This window comes from Ascidia mentula, chromosome 9 (assembly GCF_947561715.1).
Source record: "Ascidia mentula chromosome 9, kaAscMent1.1, whole genome shotgun sequence".
In the NCBI taxonomy this organism is placed as follows: domain Eukaryota; kingdom Metazoa; phylum Chordata; class Ascidiacea; order Phlebobranchia; family Ascidiidae; genus Ascidia; species Ascidia mentula.
Window position 1 is genome coordinate 6772208 of NC_138574.1, and position 23291 is coordinate 6795498.

A 23291-nucleotide genomic window follows, 5' to 3' on the forward strand; every position below is an offset into this window, starting at 1 on the left:
AACTTTACCTGGTGCAACCGAATGCTATTCGAAGTCGGTCCTTGTGCATCTTGTATTGGTGAGTTAAATGTTGTCTGTCATGTTGCATGTGACTGTTCGCTAATATGTGTTTGTTTGTTTAGTGAACGTGTCACAGTTTGTTAACTGTGCCGCAGAATAAAAGAATACTGTTCTTTCCTGACGGTGCGGTCAAACCCCTGTGACAAGGCTAGCTGGTCGTGTTACATCGTTAACAAACTAGGAATCGTCAACAAGCGAAGGATCGACGATTGATTTGGTCACCACGGACATTGCCGTGAAATTGCATCTCAAGTAAACCGTATGACGGAAGATCAAGAAAACGAAATAGTAGAGGCTTTAAAGGCTCTACAAGATAGCTACGCTTGCGCAGAGAGTCTTATGAAAAAGCCGCAAGATCTTTCAGCGCTACGTGAGTTCCTGCCCCAAGTAAATGCAAACTTTGATAAGCTAATTGAACTTCACTCAAATATGTCGGATAGTGATAAACTACCTGAGATAATCTCGCGTGAATTTGATAAAAGGGTCGCAACGTGGATATCGAAGCTGCATGATCCGCAGCCTAGATCCGTTCCCCTACCATTGTCACCAGCCGACGCGTTGTCTGTTCACTCGAGTAGAAATTCAACCTCGAGTTCTATACGAAGTGAAATTCGACGCAGTAAGGTGAAACTAAAGCTTGCGAAATTCGCAAGTGCTCAAGAAGCCGAAAATGTACGAAGGGCCTCAGAAGAAGCAGATAGACTACGTCGTGCGGCAGAGCTGGAAGCAGATCGTGCACGTCATACGGCCGAGCTGGAAGCAGATCGTGCACGTCGTACGGCCGAGCTAGAGGCGGAACGAATTCGACGTGAGGCGGAGAATGAAGCCCGGCGCATCAGCGAAGAAGCGGAGAAGCACGCTGCGCAAATGCGCCACGATTTGCAACTCGCTGAAGCTGAAGTGGAGGCATGGGAGGAAGAGTCTATCGGTAATTCAAGCCTGGCGTCTGTTACAAAAGGTAGTTCAATTTCTATCCCTCGCCCACGATTACTGTCAAATGTTTTTCAACATACGAGCTCACAGTTGCCGTCAAATGCTGTACGGGGCTCGTGTCCACAAATTAGGTCAAATGCGCAACACGTGGAAGCGCCCGTGAACGTGCCCGCACCACGCATCGAGAAGCATAGGACTGGTGCGTTTGGTGAAATCCCTCGTGCAGACGCAAATAGATGTTGCCCTAGTCCCCAAAATATCTCGCCACTACCAAAGACGTATCAGGACGCATACCATGTGAACTTGCCGAGTCCTGAAGTAACCAAATTTGATGGTGATTCACTAAATTACTGGCTATTCGTACGACAGTTTGATACCTACATTGCTAAGAAGGCCCACAATGATGAGATGCGGCTGTTGTATTTGGTACAGCACTGTAAGCCTCATATTCGGGAAAAAATTGAACGCTTTAACGCGAAAGATCCAGCCGAAGGGTACAGGCTGGCCTGGCAAACCTTGTATAACGAATATGGCCAACCTCACATTATCGCACAAAGATGCGAAGAACAGCTGATGTCAGCTCCTGTTGTCAAGGACAACGACCCCGATGGTCTTATGAAATTATCTGTGCTGTTGGACAAATGCTGTACGGCACTACATGGTGAGATAAGACATGCTTCTAGTGTTGATTCCATGGATGTCATGTTGGCTGTTATTAGGAAACTCCCGTTTAGCATGCGAAAGGACTGGGTTTCGATGTCCGCACAGATTGAGCATGACACTGAAAAACGAGCTACCTTTGCGACTCTTACAGAGTTTGTAGCACTAAAAAGCAAGGTTGCAAACTCGATTTTTGGTAAGGCGCTATATTCATCGAAGGAAGACAACAAAGGAAGCCGCCGGCCGAAGGCAATTGCGCACGGCACTGTGGCGACTTCTGCGCCGAAAATTAAGGACAAAACACATGTGCAAATGAAGTGTTTGTTGTGCAACGGGAGCCATTCTCTTGACGCATGTGTCCAGTTTAGGAAAATGTCGTGGAATGATCGACGCAGGTTCGTGCGTTCAATGGGTTTGTGTTTTAAGTGTTTAAAGGCTGGCCACCGTGCTAGTGACTGTGATTCCAGTCAAAGTTGTTTTGTCAACGGATGCGATGGTAAATCGCACCACAAATTGCTGCATTACCCAGCCCCTCCTACTGTATCCGAAAGGGTAAAGAATGACAATCCTGCTTGTGCTACGATCCGAAGTCGCGAGTACAGTGCAAGTGTCAACGCGTCTAGTGTGTACCTGAATGTTGTACCTGTCGTTGTTCGCCATGGGACCACTTCCATTGCCACGTACGCTTTTCTGGATCAGGGTTCAACCACAACGTTTTGTGAACGTAAGTTGGTAGACAAATTAGGTGCGTCTGGACGACCCAAACAAATTTTGTTGAACACAATGACGACACCGCAAAAACTGGACACAATCGCAATTTCCGTGTCAGTCGAACCACTTGATGGAGGTGAGCAAATAAACTTGCCAGAAGTAGTGGTTGTTGAACAAATACCTGTGAAACCGAACAAGTCTCCCACCTGGAAAACTCGGAAGATGCACCCATCAATAAGGAGTCTACAACTGTCTTCCATTGCTGGTGGAACTGTCACATTGTTGATTGGTGCTAATGTACCTGTGGCACATCGTGTACAGTGCAGTCGTCCTGGAAACGACGAATGCCCAGATGCTGTGAAGACGCCTCTTGGATGGTCTTTACTAGGTCGATCGCTCGAGGCTGTCCGCAAATCTGCTGCAGATGCCAACTTTACTTGCGTCATGGACACCGCCCATACCATGTTTCTAAGCGACGAGAGTGAACTGATCCCCAAAGAAGAAGACGAATTGTTTGGAAGTCCTTTCTCCAGGGAAGATCGGAGGACGTACCAATTGATGAAGGACTCCGTTCAATACATTGATGGACATTATGAATTGCCACTGCCGTGGAGACATGATCACCAAGTTTTGCCTAACAATCTGAAGATGGCCAACAAAAGATTGGAATCGCTGAAACGTCGATTGAGCAACGACGAGAAAATGCATCAGAAGTACGCTGAGCAAATGCAAGCAACAATCGACAAAGGATTTGCCGAAGAAGTACCGGAGGAGGAACTGATTACCAAACATCGGACGTGGTACATACCTCATCATGGTGTTGTGAACCCTCACAAACCTGGTAAGTTGCGTGTTGTGTATGATTGCGCAGCTCAATACCGTGGACTGTCTTTGAACCAAACGTTGATGCAAGGTCCTGATCTTGTCAACAGTCTACTTGGCGTCTTGTTGCGTTTCCGCAAGTCGCCAATTGCCTTGGTAGCTGACATTGAGGCCATGTTTTACCAAGTGAGAGTTTCCCCTCGTGATCGTGACAGTTTGCGTTTCCTTTGGTGGCCCGGTGGGAACCTGTCACGTGAGCCTGTGCCCCACAGAATGAATGTACATCTCTTCGGGGCAACTTCGTCTCCAAGCTGCGCAACCTTTTGTTTACGTCAAACCGCTAGTGATTTTGGGAGTGAATTTGAACCCATTGTTGCCTCTACGGTTGAACGTAATTTTTACGTCGATGACTGACACATATGTACAAATAGACTCACCAGAAAATGCTCGCTCGCAACACAAAAAAACTTTTGCAAGAATGAAATGACGTAGCACTGTGCTGCACAGTTGTCGGACACAAAAAGGACGAAACCACGTTGCGTTGTCACTTAAAACCTGGTCTCTTATTATTGCGTCACAGACCGTATGATATTGCAACACACATTAGTGTAGAGAAAAATGCGCATTGATAGAAATCGGCAATTACTGGCAAACAAGATGTAACACTGTGTGTAAGATTTCTGTGCGCGTAACTTTCCATGTGAGAAAATTTCACAACAATAGAAACGTCATAATGCCCCTACCAACTGTATGATGCAAGGCTAGTGCCAGCAGTCTTAATGTTTGCCACGTGTTGAACTTGTCCGCGTGCATTAAACTGTTTTGGTGGTTAAATATCTATTTGAATTGCAGTGAATTGACTTAAGTTGATAACTTAATTAGTGACTGCCTAACGTAACTTTACCTGGTGCAACCGAATGCTATTCGAAGTCGGTCCTTGTGCATCTTGTATTGGTGAGTTAAATGTTGTCTGTCATGTTGCATGTGACTGTTCGCTAATATGTGTTTGTTTGTTTAGTGAACGTGTCACAGTTTGTTAACTGTGCCGCAGAATAAAAGAATACTGTTCTTTCCTGACGGTGCGGTCAAACCCCTGTGACAAGGCTAGCTGGTCGTGTTACATCGTTAACAAACTAGGAATCGTCAACAAGCGAAGGATCGACGATTGATTTGGTCACCACGGACATTGCCGTGAAATTGCATCTCAAGTAAACCGTATGACGGAAGATCAAGAAAACGAAATAGTAGAGGCTTTAAAGGCTCTACAAGATAGCTACGCTTGCGCAGAGAGTCTTATGAAAAAGCCGCAAGATCTTTCAGCGCTACGTGAGTTCCTGCCCCAAGTAAATGCAAACTTTGATAAGCTAATTGAACTTCACTCAAATATGTCGGATAGTGATAAACTACCTGAGATAATCTCGCGTGAATTTGATAAAAGGGTCGCAACGTGGATATCGAAGCTGCATGATCCGCAGCCTAGATCCGTTCCCCTACCATTGTCACCAGCCGACGCGTTGTCTGTTCACTCGAGTAGAAATTCAACCTCGAGTTCTATACGAAGTGAAATTCGACGCAGTAAGGTGAAACTAAAGCTTGCGAAATTCGCAAGTGCTCAAGAAGCCGAAAATGTACGAAGGGCCTCAGAAGAAGCAGATAGACTACGTCGTGCGGCAGAGCTGGAAGCAGATCGTGCACGTCATACGGCCGAGCTGGAAGCAGATCGTGCACGTCGTACGGCCGAGCTAGAGGCGGAACGAATTCGACGTGAGGCGGAGAATGAAGCCCGGCGCATCAGCGAAGAAGCGGAGAAGCACGCTGCGCAAATGCGCCACGATTTGCAACTCGCTGAAGCTGAAGTGGAGGCATGGGAGGAAGAGTCTATCGGTAATTCAAGCCTGGCGTCTGTTACAAAAGGTAGTTCAATTTCTATCCCTCGCCCACGATTACTGTCAAATGTTTTTCAACATACGAGCTCACAGTTGCCGTCAAATGCTGTACGGGGCTCGTGTCCACAAATTAGGTCAAATGCGCAACACGTGGAAGCGCCCGTGAACGTGCCCGCACCACGCATCGAGAAGCATAGGACTGGTGCGTTTGGTGAAATCCCTCGTGCAGACGCAAATAGATGTTGCCCTAGTCCCCAAAATATCTCGCCACTACCAAAGACGTATCAGGACGCATACCATGTGAACTTGCCGAGTCCTGAAGTAACCAAATTTGATGGTGATTCACTAAATTACTGGCTATTCGTACGACAGTTTGATACCTACATTGCTAAGAAGGCCCACAATGATGAGATGCGGCTGTTGTATTTGGTACAGCACTGTAAGCCTCATATTCGGGAAAAAATTGAACGCTTTAACGCGAAAGATCCAGCCGAAGGGTACAGGCTGGCCTGGCAAACCTTGTATAACGAATATGGCCAACCTCACATTATCGCACAAAGATGCGAAGAACAGCTGATGTCAGCTCCTGTTGTCAAGGACAACGACCCCGATGGTCTTATGAAATTATCTGTGCTGTTGGACAAATGCTGTACGGCACTACATGGTGAGATAAGACATGCTTCTAGTGTTGATTCCATGGATGTCATGTTGGCTGTTATTAGGAAACTCCCGTTTAGCATGCGAAAGGACTGGGTTTCGATGTCCGCACAGATTGAGCATGACACTGAAAAACGAGCTACCTTTGCGACTCTTACAGAGTTTGTAGCACTAAAAAGCAAGGTTGCAAACTCGATTTTTGGTAAGGCGCTATATTCATCGAAGGAAGACAACAAAGGAAGCCGCCGGCCGAAGGCAATTGCGCACGGCACTGTGGCGACTTCTGCGCCGAAAATTAAGGACAAAACACATGTGCAAATGAAGTGTTTGTTGTGCAACGGGAGCCATTCTCTTGACGCATGTGTCCAGTTTAGGAAAATGTCGTGGAATGATCGACGCAGGTTCGTGCGTTCAATGGGTTTGTGTTTTAAGTGTTTAAAGGCTGGCCACCGTGCTAGTGACTGTGATTCCAGTCAAAGTTGTTTTGTCAACGGATGCGATGGTAAATCGCACCACAAATTGCTGCATTACCCAGCCCCTCCTACTGTATCCGAAAGGGTAAAGAATGACAATCCTGCTTGTGCTACGATCCGAAGTCGCGAGTACAGTGCAAGTGTCAACGCGTCTAGTGTGTACCTGAATGTTGTACCTGTCGTTGTTCGCCATGGGACCACTTCCATTGCCACGTACGCTTTTCTGGATCAGGGTTCAACCACAACGTTTTGTGAACGTAAGTTGGTAGACAAATTAGGTGCGTCTGGACGACCCAAACAAATTTTGTTGAACACAATGACGACACCGCAAAAACTGGACACAATCGCAATTTCCGTGTCAGTCGAACCACTTGATGGAGGTGAGCAAATAAACTTGCCAGAAGTAGTGGTTGTTGAACAAATACCTGTGAAACCGAACAAGTCTCCCACCTGGAAAACTCGGAAGATGCACCCATCAATAAGGAGTCTACAACTGTCTTCCATTGCTGGTGGAACTGTCACATTGTTGATTGGTGCTAATGTACCTGTGGCACATCGTGTACAGTGCAGTCGTCCTGGAAACGACGAATGCCCAGATGCTGTGAAGACGCCTCTTGGATGGTCTTTACTAGGTCGATCGCTCGAGGCTGTCCGCAAATCTGCTGCAGATGCCAACTTTACTTGCGTCATGGACACCGCCCATACCATGTTTCTAAGCGACGAGAGTGAACTGATCCCCAAAGAAGAAGACGAATTGTTTGGAAGTCCTTTCTCCAGGGAAGATCGGAGGACGTACCAATTGATGAAGGACTCCGTTCAATACATTGATGGACATTATGAATTGCCACTGCCGTGGAGACATGATCACCAAGTTTTGCCTAACAATCTGAAGATGGCCAACAAAAGATTGGAATCGCTGAAACGTCGATTGAGCAACGACGAGAAAATGCATCAGAAGTACGCTGAGCAAATGCAAGCAACAATCGACAAAGGATTTGCCGAAGAAGTACCGGAGGAGGAACTGATTACCAAACATCGGACGTGGTACATACCTCATCATGGTGTTGTGAACCCTCACAAACCTGGTAAGTTGCGTGTTGTGTATGATTGCGCAGCTCAATACCGTGGACTGTCTTTGAACCAAACGTTGATGCAAGGTCCTGATCTTGTCAACAGTCTACTTGGCGTCTTGTTGCGTTTCCGCAAGTCGCCAATTGCCTTGGTAGCTGACATTGAGGCCATGTTTTACCAAGTGAGAGTTTCCCCTCGTGATCGTGACAGTTTGCGTTTCCTTTGGTGGCCCGGTGGGAACCTGTCACGTGAGCCTGTGCCCCACAGAATGAATGTACATCTCTTCGGGGCAACTTCGTCTCCAAGCTGCGCAACCTTTTGTTTACGTCAAACCGCTAGTGATTTTGGGAGTGAATTTGAACCCATTGTTGCCTCTACGGTTGAACGTAATTTTTACGTCGATGACTGCCTCACATCGGTGACAGACGTTGAAACTGGATTGCAGCTTGTCGATGGTCTGCGCTCCTTGCTTGAGAAGGGTGGATTTCGCTTGACCAAGTGGTTGTCAAACTGCAAGGAGATTCTTGATCGCTTACCGGAAAATGAATTATCAATGGCTTTGCAGGTGCGCCCACTGGATGCTGAATTACAAGAGCGTGTGCTTGGTATACAGTGGAATGTTCATGCTGACGCATTTCTGTTTGCTGTTTCGTTGCCAATGAAGCCGCGCACTCGCCGAGGCCTCTTGTCAACTATGAATTCTCTATTCGACCCATTGGGTTTTGTTACCCCCGTCGTGTTGCGAGCCCGGCTCATTTATAGGAGCTTGTGCAAGCAAGAAATTGAATGGGACGAAGAGATGCCTGCTAAGGACTTACGAAAATGGGAGAAGTGGTTAGTCTGCTTACACAGCCTGCAGGAAAGGCGCATTCCACGATCATTTGGATTTGGTGTCAGCGCCAATGTGATAAGAAGTCAACTTCATGTGTTTGCTGACGCATCCAAAGAAGCCTACGGAGCTGTGTGCTACCTCCGATCAACGAATAAAGAAAGCGAAGTGACCTGTACCTTGGTTATGAGTAAATGTCGCCTAACACCCCAGGGTGAATATTCTATTCCACGGTTGGAATTGATGGCTGCTGTTCTGGCTGTGGACGTGGAACTGATTGTCAGAAATGAAATGTGTTTGGACCTGCGTCCCTCTATATTTTGGACGGATTCGTCTGTGGTGCTGCAAAGCATTAAAAATGATAAACGAAGATTTCCGTTGTTTGTCTCTCGTCGTTTGGCAATGATCGAGAAGAATACCTGCGTGAAGAACTGGAAACATGTTCCGACGACGGAAAACCCTGCTGATTTGGCTTCGAGGGGAGTCTCAGCCGATGCCCTGGTGAGGAGTGAATTGTGGTTTGACGGACCATCGTTTCTCAAGAAGACGCCCGACTGCTGGCCAAATATGTTTGGTGACGCTGCTACAGATCCGGTTGAGGTTAATGTATTTGATAAGAAACCTTGTGGTGTGTTTACTGTGGTAGAGAAATGTCCTCCCACAGATGTTTTAATAACGAAATTTTCTTCGTTGTATCAACTTAAACGTGCCGCTGCATGGTTTTTGCGTTTGAAGGCAATTCTGCGAAGTGCGAGAACCGCGAGATTTGACTCCTCGGCCCTGATAGTTGATGAGCTACGGACGGCTGAAGCCGAGTTGGTGAAATATGTTCAACGAGGTCATTTCTCACAATGGATGATAGCAATTACCCCAGATGGAAACTTGAAGAAACCAAGCAAGTCATCGGCAGTTTTTCGTATGGATCCTGTGATGATTGATGGAATGCTTAGGGTTGGCGGTCGTTTGGAAAAGGCGCCTATTCCTTTTGAGGCCCGACATCCTGCCATTTTGCCTCACAACTCGTACCTGACTGAGTTGCTAATTTCCCATTTCCATGCAGAGTGTGGACATTCTGGCGTAAATACATTCTGTCCCAGATGAACCAACGCTATTGGATCGTTAAAGGTGCAGTGGCGGTGCGACGTGTTCTCCGCGCATGTTTGGTATGCCGGCGTCGCAACGCAAAGCCTGAAGGGCAAATTATGTCCAATTTACCGCCAGCTCGCCTGCAAATGAATGAATTTCCCTTTGCATTTACAGGAGTCGATTATTTCGGACCTCTAGTCGTCAAGCAAAGGCGCTGCGAAGTTAAGAGATGGGGTTGTCTCTTTACATGCCTAACTACAAGAGCAATTCATCTCGAGGTGGCACATGACCTAAGCACCGATGCCTTTATAAATGCATTTCGCAGATTTATTGCTCGTCGCGGCGAAGTGCTGCAAATTTATTCCGATAACGGCACGAATTTTGTGGGTGCTGCGCGTGTTCTTCGTGACGCCGTACGTGAATGGAACCAGAACCAAATAGAGGAGTTCTTCAAAAAGAAAGAAGTTCAGTGGCACTTTAACCCACCTGGTGCAAGTCACATGGGAGGTGCCTGGGAAAGGATGATTCGGTCTGTTCGACGCGTCCTCTCCTTGCTGACGAACGAACGAGTCCTCAACGATGATCAACTGCAAACGTTTCTGCTTGAAGCGGAATCAATTATCAACTCGCGACCCCTGACTCCGGTCACACTTGATGACGTTGGTGAAGCACCATTGACACCTAATCACTTGCTAAGGATAAATCCGTCCGGTGGGATGCCTCCAACCGTCACAAGTGATCGTGACTGCTACGCGCGCCGGGGTTGGCGCAAGGTCCAATGTATTGCAGATCAATTTTGGAGACGATGGTCTCGGGAATACTTGCGTACAATCATCGCTCGCCAGAAGTGGCATCATGAGAAGAGAAATGTCCAGGTCGGTGATGTTGTCCTTCTGGTTGATGATGCTGCCCCCAGACGTTCTTGGTCGATCGGTCGCGTTGAATCAACCAATCCTGATGACTTCGGTGTGGTCCGCAGTGTTCGAATTCGATCGAGAGGAACGATTGTGCGAAGACCCATTCACAAGCTGTGTGTGGTCGTACCAATTGATGGGAGAGGAGACGATCACCTACCACATGATGACCCGGCGACAATGGTCGCTGAGAAACACTGATAAACGATTGATACAAACGCGCGTCGAAATTGTGTTGTAAAAATTGAACGTCGCTGCGACTTATCAATTTTGGGGGGGAGTGTAAGATTTCTGTGCGCGTAACTTTCCATGTGAGAAAATTTCACAACAATAGAAACGTCATAATGCCCCTACCAACTGTATGATGCAAGGCTAGTGCCAGCAGTCTTAATGTTTGCCACGTGTTGAACTTGTCCGCGTGCATTAAACTGTTTTGGTGGTTAAATATCTATTTGAATTGCAGTGAATTGACTTAAGTTGATAACTTAATTAGTGACTGCCTAACGTAACTTTACCTGGTGCAACCGAATGCTATTCGAAGTCGGTCCTTGTGCATCTTGTATTGGTGAGTTAAATGTTGTCTGTCATGTTGCATGTGACTGTTCGCTAATATGTGTTTGTTTGTTTAGTGAACGTGTCACAGTTTGTTAACTGTGCCGCAGAATAAAAGAATACTGTTCTTTCCTGACGGTGCGGTCAAACCCCTGTGACAAGGCTAGCTGGTCGTGTTACACTGTGCAACCGCAAAAGCAATAGTGGTGTAGCAGCGTTTTCCACTGTATAATAAAGCTTGTACTGAAAAAAAATATTTCTTATCGAAAAGTGATGTAGTGCAAAATGGACAAGTGCTGAAATCGCATAGTTACATACGTTGTGCAACCGCAAAAGCAATACTGGAGTACCAGCGTTTTCCACTGTATAATAAAGCTTGTACTGAAAAAAAATATTTCTTGTCGAAAAGTGATGTAGTGCAAAATGGACAAGTGCTGAAATTGCATAGTTACATATGTTGTGCAACCGCAAAAGCAATAGTGGAGTACCAGCGTTTTCCACTGTATAATAAAGCTTGTACTGAAAAAAAATATTTCTTATCGAAAAGTGATGTAGTGCAAAATGGACAAGTGCTGAAATTGCATAGTTACATACGTTGTGCAACCGCAAAAGCAATACTGGAGTACCAGCGTTTTCCACTGTATAATAAAGCTTGTACTGAAAAAAAATATTTTTTATCGAAAAGTCATATACTGCAAAATGGACAAGTGCTGAAATCGCATAGTTACATACGTTGTGCAACCGCAAAAGCAATACTGGAGTTCCAGCGTTTTCCACTGTATAATAAAGCTTGTACTGAAAAAAAATATTTTTTATCGAAAAGTGATGTACTGCAAAATGGACAAGTGCTGAAATCGCACAGTTACATACGTTGTGCATCCGCAAAAGCAATGCTGGAGTACCAGCGTCTTTCACTGTATAATAAAGCTTGTGTTGTAAAAAAATGTTTTTGATCGAAAAGTCATATACTGCAAAATGGACAAGTGCTAAAATCGCATAGTTACATACGCTGTGCAACCGCAAAAGCAATACTGGAGTACCAGCGTTTTCCACTGTATAATAAAGCTTGTACTGAAAAAAAATATTTTTTATCGAAAAGTCATATACTGCAAAATGGACAAGTGCTGAAATCGCATAGTTACATACGTTGTGCAACCGCAAAAGCAATACTGGAGTACCAGCGTTTTCCACTGCATAATAAAGCTTGTACTGAAAAAAAATATTTTTTATCGAAAAGTGATGTACTGCATAATGGATAAGTGCTGAAATGGCATAGTTACATACGCTGTGCAACCGCAAAAGCAATTGTGGAGTACCAGCGTTTTCCACTGTATAATAAAGCTTGCACTGAAAAAAAATATTTTTTCACGAAAAGTCATATACTGCAAAATGGACAAGTGCTGAAATCGCATAGTTACATACGTTGTGCAACCGCAAAAGCAATACCGGAGTACCAGCATTTTCCACCGTATAATAAAGCTTGTACTGAAAAAAAATATTTTTTATCGAAAAGTGATATACTGCAAAATGGACAAGTGCTGAAATCGCATAGTTACATACGTTGTGCAACCGCAAACTCAGTACTGGAGTACCAGCGTTTCCACTGTATAATAAAGCTTGTACTGAAAAAAAATATTTTTTATCGAAAAGTCATATACTGCAAAATGGACAAGTGCTGAAATCGCATAGTTACATACGTTGTGCAACCGCAAAAGCAATACTGGAGTACCAGCGTTTTCCACTGCATAATAAAGCTTGTACTGAAAAAAAATATTTTTTATCGAAAAGTCATATACTGCAAAATGGACAAGTGCTGAAATCGCATAGTTACATACGTTGTGCAACCGCAAAAGCAATACTGGAGTACCAGCGTTTTCCACTGCATAATAAAGCTTGTACTGAAAAAAAATATTTTTTATCGAAAAGTGATGTACTGCATAATGGATAAGTGCTGAAATGGCATAGTTACATACGCTGTGCAACCGCAAAAGCAATTGTGGAGTACCAGCATTTTCCACCGTATAATAAAGCTTGTACTGAAAAAAAATATTTTTTATCGAAAAGTGATATACTGCAAAATGGACAAGTGCTGAAATCGCATAGTTACATACGTTGTGCAACCGCAAACTCAGTACTGGAGTACCAGCGTTATCCACTGTATAATAAAGCTTGTGTTGTAAAAAAATGTTTTTGATCGAAAAGTCATATACTGCAAAATGGACAAGTGCTAAAATCGCATAGTTACATACGCTGTGCAACCGCAAAAGCAATATTGGAGTACCAGCGTTTTCCACTGTATAATAAAGCTTGTACTGAAAAAAAATATTTTTTATCGAAAAGTCATATACTGCAAAATGGACAAGTGCTGAAATCGCATAGTTACATACGTTGTGCAACCGCAAAAGCAATACTGGAGTACCAGCGTTTTCCACTGCATAATAAAGCTTGTACTGAAAAAAAATATTTTTTATCGAAAAGTGATGTACTGCATAATGGATAAGTGCTGAAATGGCATAGTTACATACGCTGTGCAACCGCAAAAGCAATTGTGGAGTACCAGCGTTTTCCACTGTATAATAAAGCTTGCACTGAAAAAAAATATTTTTTCACGAAAAGTCATATACTGCAAAATGGACAAGTGCTGAAATCGCATAGTTACATACGTTGTGCAACCGCAAAAGCAATACCGGAGTACCAGCATTTTCCACCGTATAATAAAGCTTGTACTGAAAAAAAATATTTTTTATCGAAAAGTGATATACTGCAAAATGGACAAGTGCTGAAATCGCATAGTTACATACGTTGTGCAACCGCAAACTCAGTACTGGAGTACCAGCGTTTCCACTGTATAATAAAGCTTGTACTGAAAAAAAATATTTTTTATCGAAAAGTCATATACTGCAAAATGGACATGTGCTGAAATCGCATAGTTACATACTTTGTGCAACCGCAAAAGCAATAGTGGAGTACCAGCGTTTTCCACCGTATAATAAAGCTTGTACTGAAAAAAAAAATTTTTTATCGAAAAGTCATATACTGCAAAATGGACAAGTGCTGAAATCGCATAAATACATACGTTGTGCAACCGCAAAAGCAATACTGGAGTACCAGCATTTTCCACTGTATAATAAAGCTTGTACTGAAAAAAAACATTTTTTATCGAAAAGTCATGTAGTGCAAAATGGACAAGTGCTGAAATCGCATAGTTACATACGTTGTGCAACCGCAAAAGCAACACTGGAGTACCAGCGTTTTCCACTGTGTAATAAAGCTTGTACTGAAAAAAAATATTTTTCATCGAAAAGTGATGTACTGCATAATGGACAAGTTCTGAAATTGCATAGTTACATACGCTGTGCAACCGCAAAAGCAATAGTGGAGTACCAGCGTTTTCCACTGTATAATAAAGCTTGTACTGAAACAAAATATTTCTTATCGAAAAGTGATGTAGTGCAAAATGGACAAGTGCTGAAATTGCATAGTTACATATGTTGTGCAACCGCAAAAGCAATACTGGAGTACCAGCGTTTTCCACTGTATAATAAAGCGTGTACTGAAAAAAAATATTTTTTGTCGAAAAGTCATATACAGCAAAATGGGCAAGTGCTGTAATTGCATAGTTACATACGTTGTGCAACCGCAAAAGCAATACTGGAGTACCAGCGTCTTTCACTGTATAATAAAGCTTGTCCTGAAAAAAAAAATATTTTTTTCACGAAATGTCATATACTGCAAAATGGACAAGTGCGAAAATCGCATAGTTACATACGTTGTGCAACCGCAAAAGCAATAGTGGAGTACCAGCGTTTTCCACTGTATAATAAAGCTTGTACTGAAAAAAAATATTTTGTATCGAAAAGTCATATACTGCAAAATGGACAAGTGCTGAAATCGCATAGTTACATGCGTTGTGCAACCGCAAAACCAATACTGGAGTACCAGGGTTTTCCACTGTATCATAAAGCTTGTACTGAAAAAAAATATTTTTTATCGAAAAGTGATGTACTGCATAATGGATAAGTGCTGAAATGGCATAGTTACATACGCTGTGCAACCGCAAAAGCAATAGTGGAGTACCAGCGTTTTCCACTGTATAATAAAGCTTGTACTGAAAAAAAATATTTTTTATCGAAAAGTCATATACTGCAAAATGGAAAAGTGCTGAACTGGCATAGTTACATACGCTGTGCAACCGCAAAAGCAATTGTGGAGTACCAGCGTTTTCCACTGTATAATAATAAGCTTGCACTGAAAAAAAATATTTTTTATCGAAAAGTCTTATACTGCAAAATGGACAAGTGCTGAAATCGCATAGTTACATACGTTGTGCAACCGCAAAAGCAATACCGGAGTACCAGCGTTTTCCACCGTATAATAAAGTATGTGCTGAAAAAAAATATTTTTTATCGAAAAGTCATATACTGCAAAATGGACAAGTGCTGAAATCGCATGGTTACATACGTTGTGCAACCGCAAAAGCAATACTGGAGTACCAGCGTTTTCCACTGTATAATAAAGCTTGTACTGAAAAAAAATATTTTTTATCGAAAAGTCATATACTGCAAAATGGATAAGTGCTGAAATCGCATAAATACATACGTTGTGCAACTGCAAAAGCAATACTGGAGTACCAGCGTTTTCCACTGTATATTAAAGCTTGTGTTGTAAAAAATTTTTTTTTTATCGAAAAGTCATATACTGCAAAATAGACAAGTGCTGAAATCGCATAGTTACATACGTTGTGCAACCGCAAAAGCAATGCTGGAGTACCAGCGTCTTTCACTGTATAATAAAGCTTGTGTTGTAAAAACATATTTTTGATCGACAAGTCATATACTGCAAAATGGACAAGTGCTAAAATCGCATAGTTACATACGCTGTGCAACCGCAAAAGCAATTCAATTCAATTCAGTTTATTTACATCATAATCCGAAGCAATGAAATGCGAACAGTAAAACACAATAAATGATCCAGTTGGGATTAGATGAAGGGACGGTAGAAACCTCAATTGGTTGTTTGAAACCGCCCCTGGGTTGTTTCGAAGTTGCAAAAAATTTAGGCGGTTGTACGCAATGGCATTGACGAGGCAAGGAATATATAATCAACAATCATTCTGCATTAACAATAAACAAAGAAGTACAAAAATAACAAGAAACAAAGAAAAGACAATCAGTAAGTATTGCGCATGTTACAAAACCAAAATACTGGAGTACCAGCGTTTTCCACTGTATCATAAAGCTTGTACTGAAAAAAAATATTTTTTATTGAAAAGTGATGTACTGCATAATGGATAAGTGCTGAAATGGCATAGTTACATACGCTGTGCAACCGCAAAAGCAATAGTGGAGTACCAGCGTTTTCCACTGTATAATAAAGTTTGCACTGAAAAAAAATATTTTTTCACGAAAAGTCATATACTGCAAAATGGACAAGTGCTGAAATCGCATAGTTACATACGTTGTGCAACCGCAAAAGCAATACCGGAGTACCAGCGTTTTCCACCGTATAATAAAGTATGTGCTGAAAAAAAATATTTTTTGTCGAAAAGTCATATACTGCAAAATGGACAAGTGCTGAAATCGCATAGTTACATACGTTGTGCAACCGCAAAAGCAATACTGGAGTACCAGCGTTTTCCACTGTATAATAAAGCTTGTACTGAAAAAAAATATTTTTTATCGAAAAGTCATATACTGCAAAATGGATAAGTGCTGAAATCGCATAAATACATACGTTGTGCAACCGCAAAAGCAATACTGGAGTACCAGCGTTTTCCACTGTATATTAAAGCTTGTGTTGTAAAAATTTTTTTTTTTATCGAAAAGTCATATACTGCAAAATAGACAAGTGCTGAAATCGCATAGTTACATACGTTGTGCAACCGCAAAAGCAATGCTGGAGTACCAGCGTCTTTCACTGTATAATAAAGCTTGTGTTGTAAAAACATATTTTTGATCGACAAGTCATATACTGCAAAATGGACAAGGGCTAAAATCGCATAGTTACATACGCTGTGCAACCGCAAAAGCAATTCAATTCAATTCAGTTTATTTACATCATAATCCGAAGCAATGAAATGCGAACAGTAAAACACAATAAATGATCCAGTTGGGATTAGATGAAGGGACGGTAGAAACCTCAATTGGTTATTTGAAACCGCCCCTGGGTTGTTTCGAAGTTGCAAAAAATTTAGGCGGTTGTACGCAATGGCATTGACGAGGCAAGGAATATATAATCAACAATCATTCTGCATTAACAATAAACAAAGAAGTACAAAATTAACAAGAAACAAAGAAAAGACAATCAGTAAGTATTGCGCATGTTACAAAACTAAAATACTGGAGTACCAGCGTTTTCCACTGTATCATAAAGCTTGTACTGAAAAAAAATATTTTTTATTGAAAAGTGATGTACTGCATAATGGATAAGTGCTGAAATGGCATAGTTACATACGCTGTGCAACCGCAAAAGCAATAGTGGAGTACCAGCGTTTTCCACTGTATAATAAAGCTTGCACTGAAAAAAAATATTTTTTCACGAAAAGTCATATACTGCAAAATGGACAAGTGCTGAAATCGCATAGTTACATACGTTGTGCAACCGCAAAAGCAATACTGGAGTACCAGCGTTTTCCACTGTATAATAAAGCTTGTACTGAAAAAAAATATTTTTGATCGAAAAGTCATATACTGCAAAATGGATAAGTGCTGAAATCGCATAAATACATACGTTGTGCAACCGCAAAAGCAATACTGGAGTACCAGCGTTTTCCACTGTATATTAAAGCTTGTGTTGTAAAAAATTTTTTTTTTATCGAAAAGTCATATACTCCAAAATAGACAAGTGCTGAAATCGCATAGTTACATACGTTGTGCAACCGCAAAAGCAATGCTGGAGTACCAGCGTCTTTCACTGTATAATAAAGCTTGTGTTGTAAAAAGATATTTTTGATCGACAAGTCATATACTGCAAAATGGACAAGTGCTAAAATCGCATAGTTACATACGCTGTGCAACCGCAAAAGCAATTCAATTCAATTCAGTTTGTTTACATCATAATCCGAAGCAATGAAATGCGAACAGTAAAACACAATAAATGATCCAGTTGGGATTAGATGAAGGGACGGTAGAAACCTCAATTGGTTATTTGAAACCGCCCCTGGGTTGTTTCGAAGTTGCAAAAAATTTAGGCGGTTGTACGCAATGGCATTGACGAGGCAAGGAATATATAATCAACAATCATTCTGCATTAACAATAAACAAAGAAGTACAAAAATAACAAGAAACAAAGAAAAGACAATCAGTAAGTATTGCGCATGTTACAAAACTAAAATACTGGAGTACCAGCGTTTTCCACTGTATAATAAAGCTTGTACTGAAAAAAAAATATTTTTTATCGAAAAGTCATATACTGCAAAATGGACAAGTGCTGAAATCGCTTAGTTACATACGTTGTGCAACCGCAAAACCAATACTGGAGTACCAGCGTTTTCCACTGTATAATAAAGCTTGTACTGAAAAAAAATATTTTTTATCGAAAAGTGATGTACTGCATAATGGAAAAGTGCTGAAATGGCATAGTTACATACGCTGTGCAACCGCAAAAGCAATTGTGGAGTACCAGCGTTTTCCACTGTATAATAATAAGCTTGCACTGAAAAAAAATATTTTTTATCGAAAAGTCTTATACTGCAAAATGGACAAGTGCTGAAATCGCATAGTTACATACGTTGTGCAACCGCAAAAGCAATACCGGAGTACCAGCGTTTTCCACCGTATAATAAAGCTTGTACTGAAAAAAAATATTTTTTATCGAAAAGTGATATACTGCAAAATGGATAAGTGCTGAAATGGCATAGTTACATACGCTGTGCAACCGCAAAAGCAATAGTGGAGTACCAGCGTTTTCCACTGTATAATATGACTTTTCGATAAAAAATATTTTTTTTCATTACAAGCTTTATTATACAGTGGAAAACGCTGGTACTCCAGTATTGCGTTTGCGGTTGCACAACGTATGTAACTATGCGCTTTCAGCACTTGTCCATTTTGCAGTATATGACTTTTCGATAAAAAATATTTTTTTTCATTACAAGGTTTATTATACAGTGGAAAACGCTGATACTCCAGTACTGAGTTTGCGGTTGCACAACGTATGTAACTATGCGCTTTCAGCACTTGTCCATTTTGCAGTATATGACTTTTCGATAAAAAATATTTTTTTTCAGTACAAGCTTTATTATACAGTGGAAAACGCTGATACTCTAGTACTGAGTTTGCGGTTGCACAACGTATGTTACTGTGCGATTTCAGCACTTGTCCATTTTGCAGTATATGACTTTTCGATAAAAAAATTTTTTTTTCAGTACAAGCTTTATTATACAGTGGAAAACGCTGATACTCCAGTACTGAGTTTGCGGTTGCACAACGTATGTTACTGTGCGATTTCAGCACTTGTCCATTTTGCAGTATATGACTTTTCGATAAAAAATATTTTTTTTCAGTACAAGCTTTATTATACAGTGGAAAACGCTGATAATCCAGTATTGCTTTTGCGGTTGCACAACGTATGTAACTGTGCGATTTGAGCACTTGTCCATTTTGCAGTATATGACTTTTCGATAAAAAATATTTTTTTTCATTACAAGCTTTATTATACAGTGGAAAACGCTGATACTCCAGTACTGAGTTTGCGGTTGCACAACGTATGTAACTATGCGCTTTCAGCACTTGTCCATTTTGCAGTATATGACTTTTCGATAAAAAATATTTTTTTTCAGTACAAGCTTTATTATTCAGTGGAAAACGCTGATACTCCAGTACTGAGTTTGCGGTTGCACAACGTATGTAACCATGCGATTTCAGCACATGTCCATTTTGCAGTATATGACTTTTCGATAAAAAATATTTTTTTTCAGTACAAGCTTTATTATCCAGTGGAAAACGCTGATACTCCAGTACTGAGTTTGCGGTTGCACAACGTATGTAACTATGCGCTTTCAGCACTTGTCCATTTTGCAGTATATGACTTTTCGATAAAAAATATTTTTTTTCAGTACAAGCTTTACTATACAGTGGAAAACGCTGATACTCCAGTACTGAGTTTGCGGTTGCACAACGTATGTAACCATGCGATTTCAGCACATGTCCATTTTGCAGTATATGACTTTTCGATAAAAAATATTTTTTTTCAGTACAAGCTTTATTATACAGTGGAAAACGCTGATACTCCAGTACTGAGTTTGCGGTTGCACAACGTATGTAACGATGCGATTTCAGCACTTGTCCATTTTGCAGTATATGACTTTTCGATAAAAAATATTTTTTTTTAGTACAAGCTTTATTATACAGTGGAAAACGCTGGTACTCCAGTATTGCTTTTGCGGTTGCACAACGTATGTAACTATGCGATTTCAGCACTTGTCCATTTTGCAGTATATGACTTTTCGATAAAAAATATTTTTTTTCTGTACAAGCTTTATTATACAGTGGAAAACGCTGATACTCCAGTACTGAGTTTGCGGTTGCACAACGTATGTAACTATGCGATTTCAGCACTTGTCCATTTTGCAGTATATGACTTTTCGATAAAAAATATTTTTTTTCATTACAAGCTTTATTATACAGTGGAAAACGCTGATACTCCAGTATTGCGTTTGCGGTTGCACAACGTATGTAACTATGCGCTTTCAGCACTTGTCCATTTTGCAGTATATGACTTTTCGATAAAAAACATTTTTTTTCAGTACAAGCTTTATTATACAGTGGAAAACGCTGATACTCCAGTACTGAGTTTGCGGTTGCACAACGTATGTAACCATACGATTTCAGCACTTGTCCATTTTGCAGTATATGACTTTTCGATATAAAATATTTTTTTTCTGTACAAGCTTTATTATACAGTGGAATACGCTGATACTCCAGTACTGAGTTTGCGGTTGCACAACGTATGTAACTATGCGATTTCAGCACTTGTCTATTTTGCAGTATATGACTTTACGATAAAAAATATTTTTTTTCATTACAAGCTTTACTATACAGTGGAAAACGCTGATACTCCAGTATTGCGTTTGCGGTTGCACAACGTATGTAACTATGCGCTTTCAGTACTTGTCCATTTTGCAGTATATGACTTTTCGTTAAAAAATATTTTTTTTCAGTACAAGCTTTATTATACAGTGGAAAACGCTGATACTCCAGTACTGAGTTTGCGGTTGCACAACGTATGTAACCATGCGATTTCAGCACTTTTCCATTTTGCAGTATATGACTTTTCGATGAAAAATATTTTTTTTCAGTACAAGCTTTATTATACAGTGGAAAACGCTGATACTCCAGTACTGAGTTTGCGGTTGCACAACGTATGTAACCATGCGATTTCAGCACATGTCCATTTTGCAGTATATGACTTTTCGATAAAAAATATTTTTTTTCAGTACAAGCTTTATTATACAGTGGAAAACGCTGATACTCCAGTACTGAGTTTGTGGTTGCACAACGTATGTAACCATGCGATTAAGGCACTTGTCCATTTTGCAGTATATGACTTTTCGAAAAAAAATATTTTTTTTCAGTACAATCTTTATTATACAGTGGAAAACGCTGATACTCCAGTACTGAGTTTGCGGTTGCACAACGTATGTAACCATGCGATTTCAGCACATGTCCATTTTGCAGTATATGACTTTTCCATAAAAAATATTTTTTTTCAGTACAAGCTTTATTATACTTTGGAAAACGCTGATACTCCAGTACTGAGTTTACGTTTGCACAACGTATGTAACTATGCGATTTCAGCACTTGTCCATTTTGCAGTATATGACTTTTCGATAAAAAATATTTTTTTTTAGTACAAGCTTTATTATACAGTGGAAAACGCTGGTACTCCAGTATTGCTTTTGCGGTTGCACAACGTATGTAACTATGCGATTTCAGCACTTGTCCATTTTGCAGTATATGACTTTTCGATAAAAAATATTTTTTTCTGTACAAGCTTTATTATACAGTGGAAAACGCTGATACTCCAGTACTGAGTTTGCGGTTGCACAACGTATGTAACTATGCGATTTAAGCACTTGTCCATTTTGCAGTATATGACTTTTCGATAAAAAATTTTTTTTTTCATTACAAGCTTTATTATACAGTGGAAAACGCTGATACTCCAGTATTGCGTTTGCACAACGTATGTAACTATGCGCTTTCAGCACTTGTCCATTTTGCAGTATATGACTTTTCGATAAAAAACATTTTTTTTCAGTACAAGCTTTATTATACAGTGGAAAACGCTGATACTCCAGTACTGAGTTTGCGGTTGCACAACGTATGTAACCATACGATTTCAGCACTTGTCCATTTTGCAGTATATGACTTTTGGATATAAAATATTTTTTTTCTGTACAAGCTTTATTATACAGTGGAATACGCTGATACTCCAGTACTGAGTTTGCGGTTGCACAACGTATGTAACTATGCGATTTCAGCACTTGTCTATTTTGCAGTATATGACTTTTCGATAAAAAATATTTTTTTTCATTACAAGCTTTACTATACAGTGGAAAACGCTGATACTCCAGTATTGCGTTTGCGGTTGCACAACGTATGTAACTATGCGCTTTCAGTACTTGTCCATTTTGCAGTATATGACTTTTCGTTAAAAAATATTTTTTTTCAGTACAAGCTTTATTATACAGTGGAAAACGCTGATACTCCAGTACTGAGTTTGCGGTTGCACAACGTATGTAACTATGCGCTTTCAGCACTTGTCCATTTTGCAGTATATGACTTTTCGATAAAAAATATTTTTTTTCAGTACAAGCTTTATTATTCAGTGGAAAACGCTGATACTCCAGTACTGAGTTTGCGGTTGCACAACGTATGTAACCATGCGATTTCAGCACATGTCCATTTTGCAGTATATGACTTTTCGATAAAAAATATTTTTTTTCAGTACAAGCTTTATTATCCAGTGGAAAACGCTGATACTCCAGTACTGAGTTTGCGGTTGCACAACGTATGTAACTATGCGCTTTCAGCACTTGTCCATTTTGCAGTATATGACTTTTCGATAAAAAATATTTTTTTTCAGTACAAGCTTTACTATACAGTGGAAAACGCTGATACTCCAGTACTGAGTTTGCGGTTGCACAACGTATGTAACCATGCGATTTCAGCACATGTCCATTTTGCAGTATATGACTTTTCGATAAAAAATATTTTTTTTCAGTACAAGCTTTATTATACAGTGGAAAACGCTGATACTCCAGTACTGAGTTTGCGGTTGCACAACGTATGTAACGATGCGATTTCAGCACTTGTCCATTTTGCAGTATATGACTTTTCGATAAAAAATATTTTTTTTTAGTACAAGCTTTATTATACAGTGGAAAACGCTGGTACTCCAGTATTGCTTTTGCGGTTGCACAACGTATGTAACTATGCGATTTCAGCACTTGTCCATTTTGCAGTATATGACTTTTCGATAAAAAATATTTTTTTTCTGTACAAGCTTTATTATACAGTGGAAAACGCTGATACTCCAGTACTGAGTTTGCGGTTGCACAACGTATGTAACTATGCGATTTCAGCACTTGTCCATTTTGCAGTATATGACTTTTCGATAAAAAATATTTTTTTTCATT

General features: G+C 40.7%; 3 protein-coding genes across 3 annotated transcripts; all 3 read left to right on the top strand.

Moving 5' to 3' along the window:
* Positions 1–321: 321 nt before the first annotated feature.
* LOC145914473 (uncharacterized) lies at positions 322–3600 on the top strand. Its single transcript, XM_083002299.1, has one exon. It carries the CDS (start codon positions 322–324, stop codon positions 3598–3600), a length of 3279 nt encoding a protein of 1092 aa, XP_082858425.1.
* An 803-nt stretch (positions 3601–4403) lies between these two features.
* On the top strand, positions 4404–9203 carry LOC145914474 (uncharacterized). The gene has a single exon (XM_083002300.1). It carries the CDS (start codon positions 4404–4406, stop codon positions 9201–9203), a length of 4800 nt encoding a protein of 1599 aa, XP_082858426.1.
* Positions 9204–9304: 101 nt separating this feature from the next.
* On the top strand, positions 9305–10303 carry LOC145914475 (uncharacterized). Its single transcript, XM_083002301.1, has one exon. It carries the CDS (start codon positions 9305–9307, stop codon positions 10301–10303), a length of 999 nt encoding a protein of 332 aa, XP_082858427.1.
* The last annotated feature ends 12988 nt before the right edge of the window (positions 10304–23291 follow it).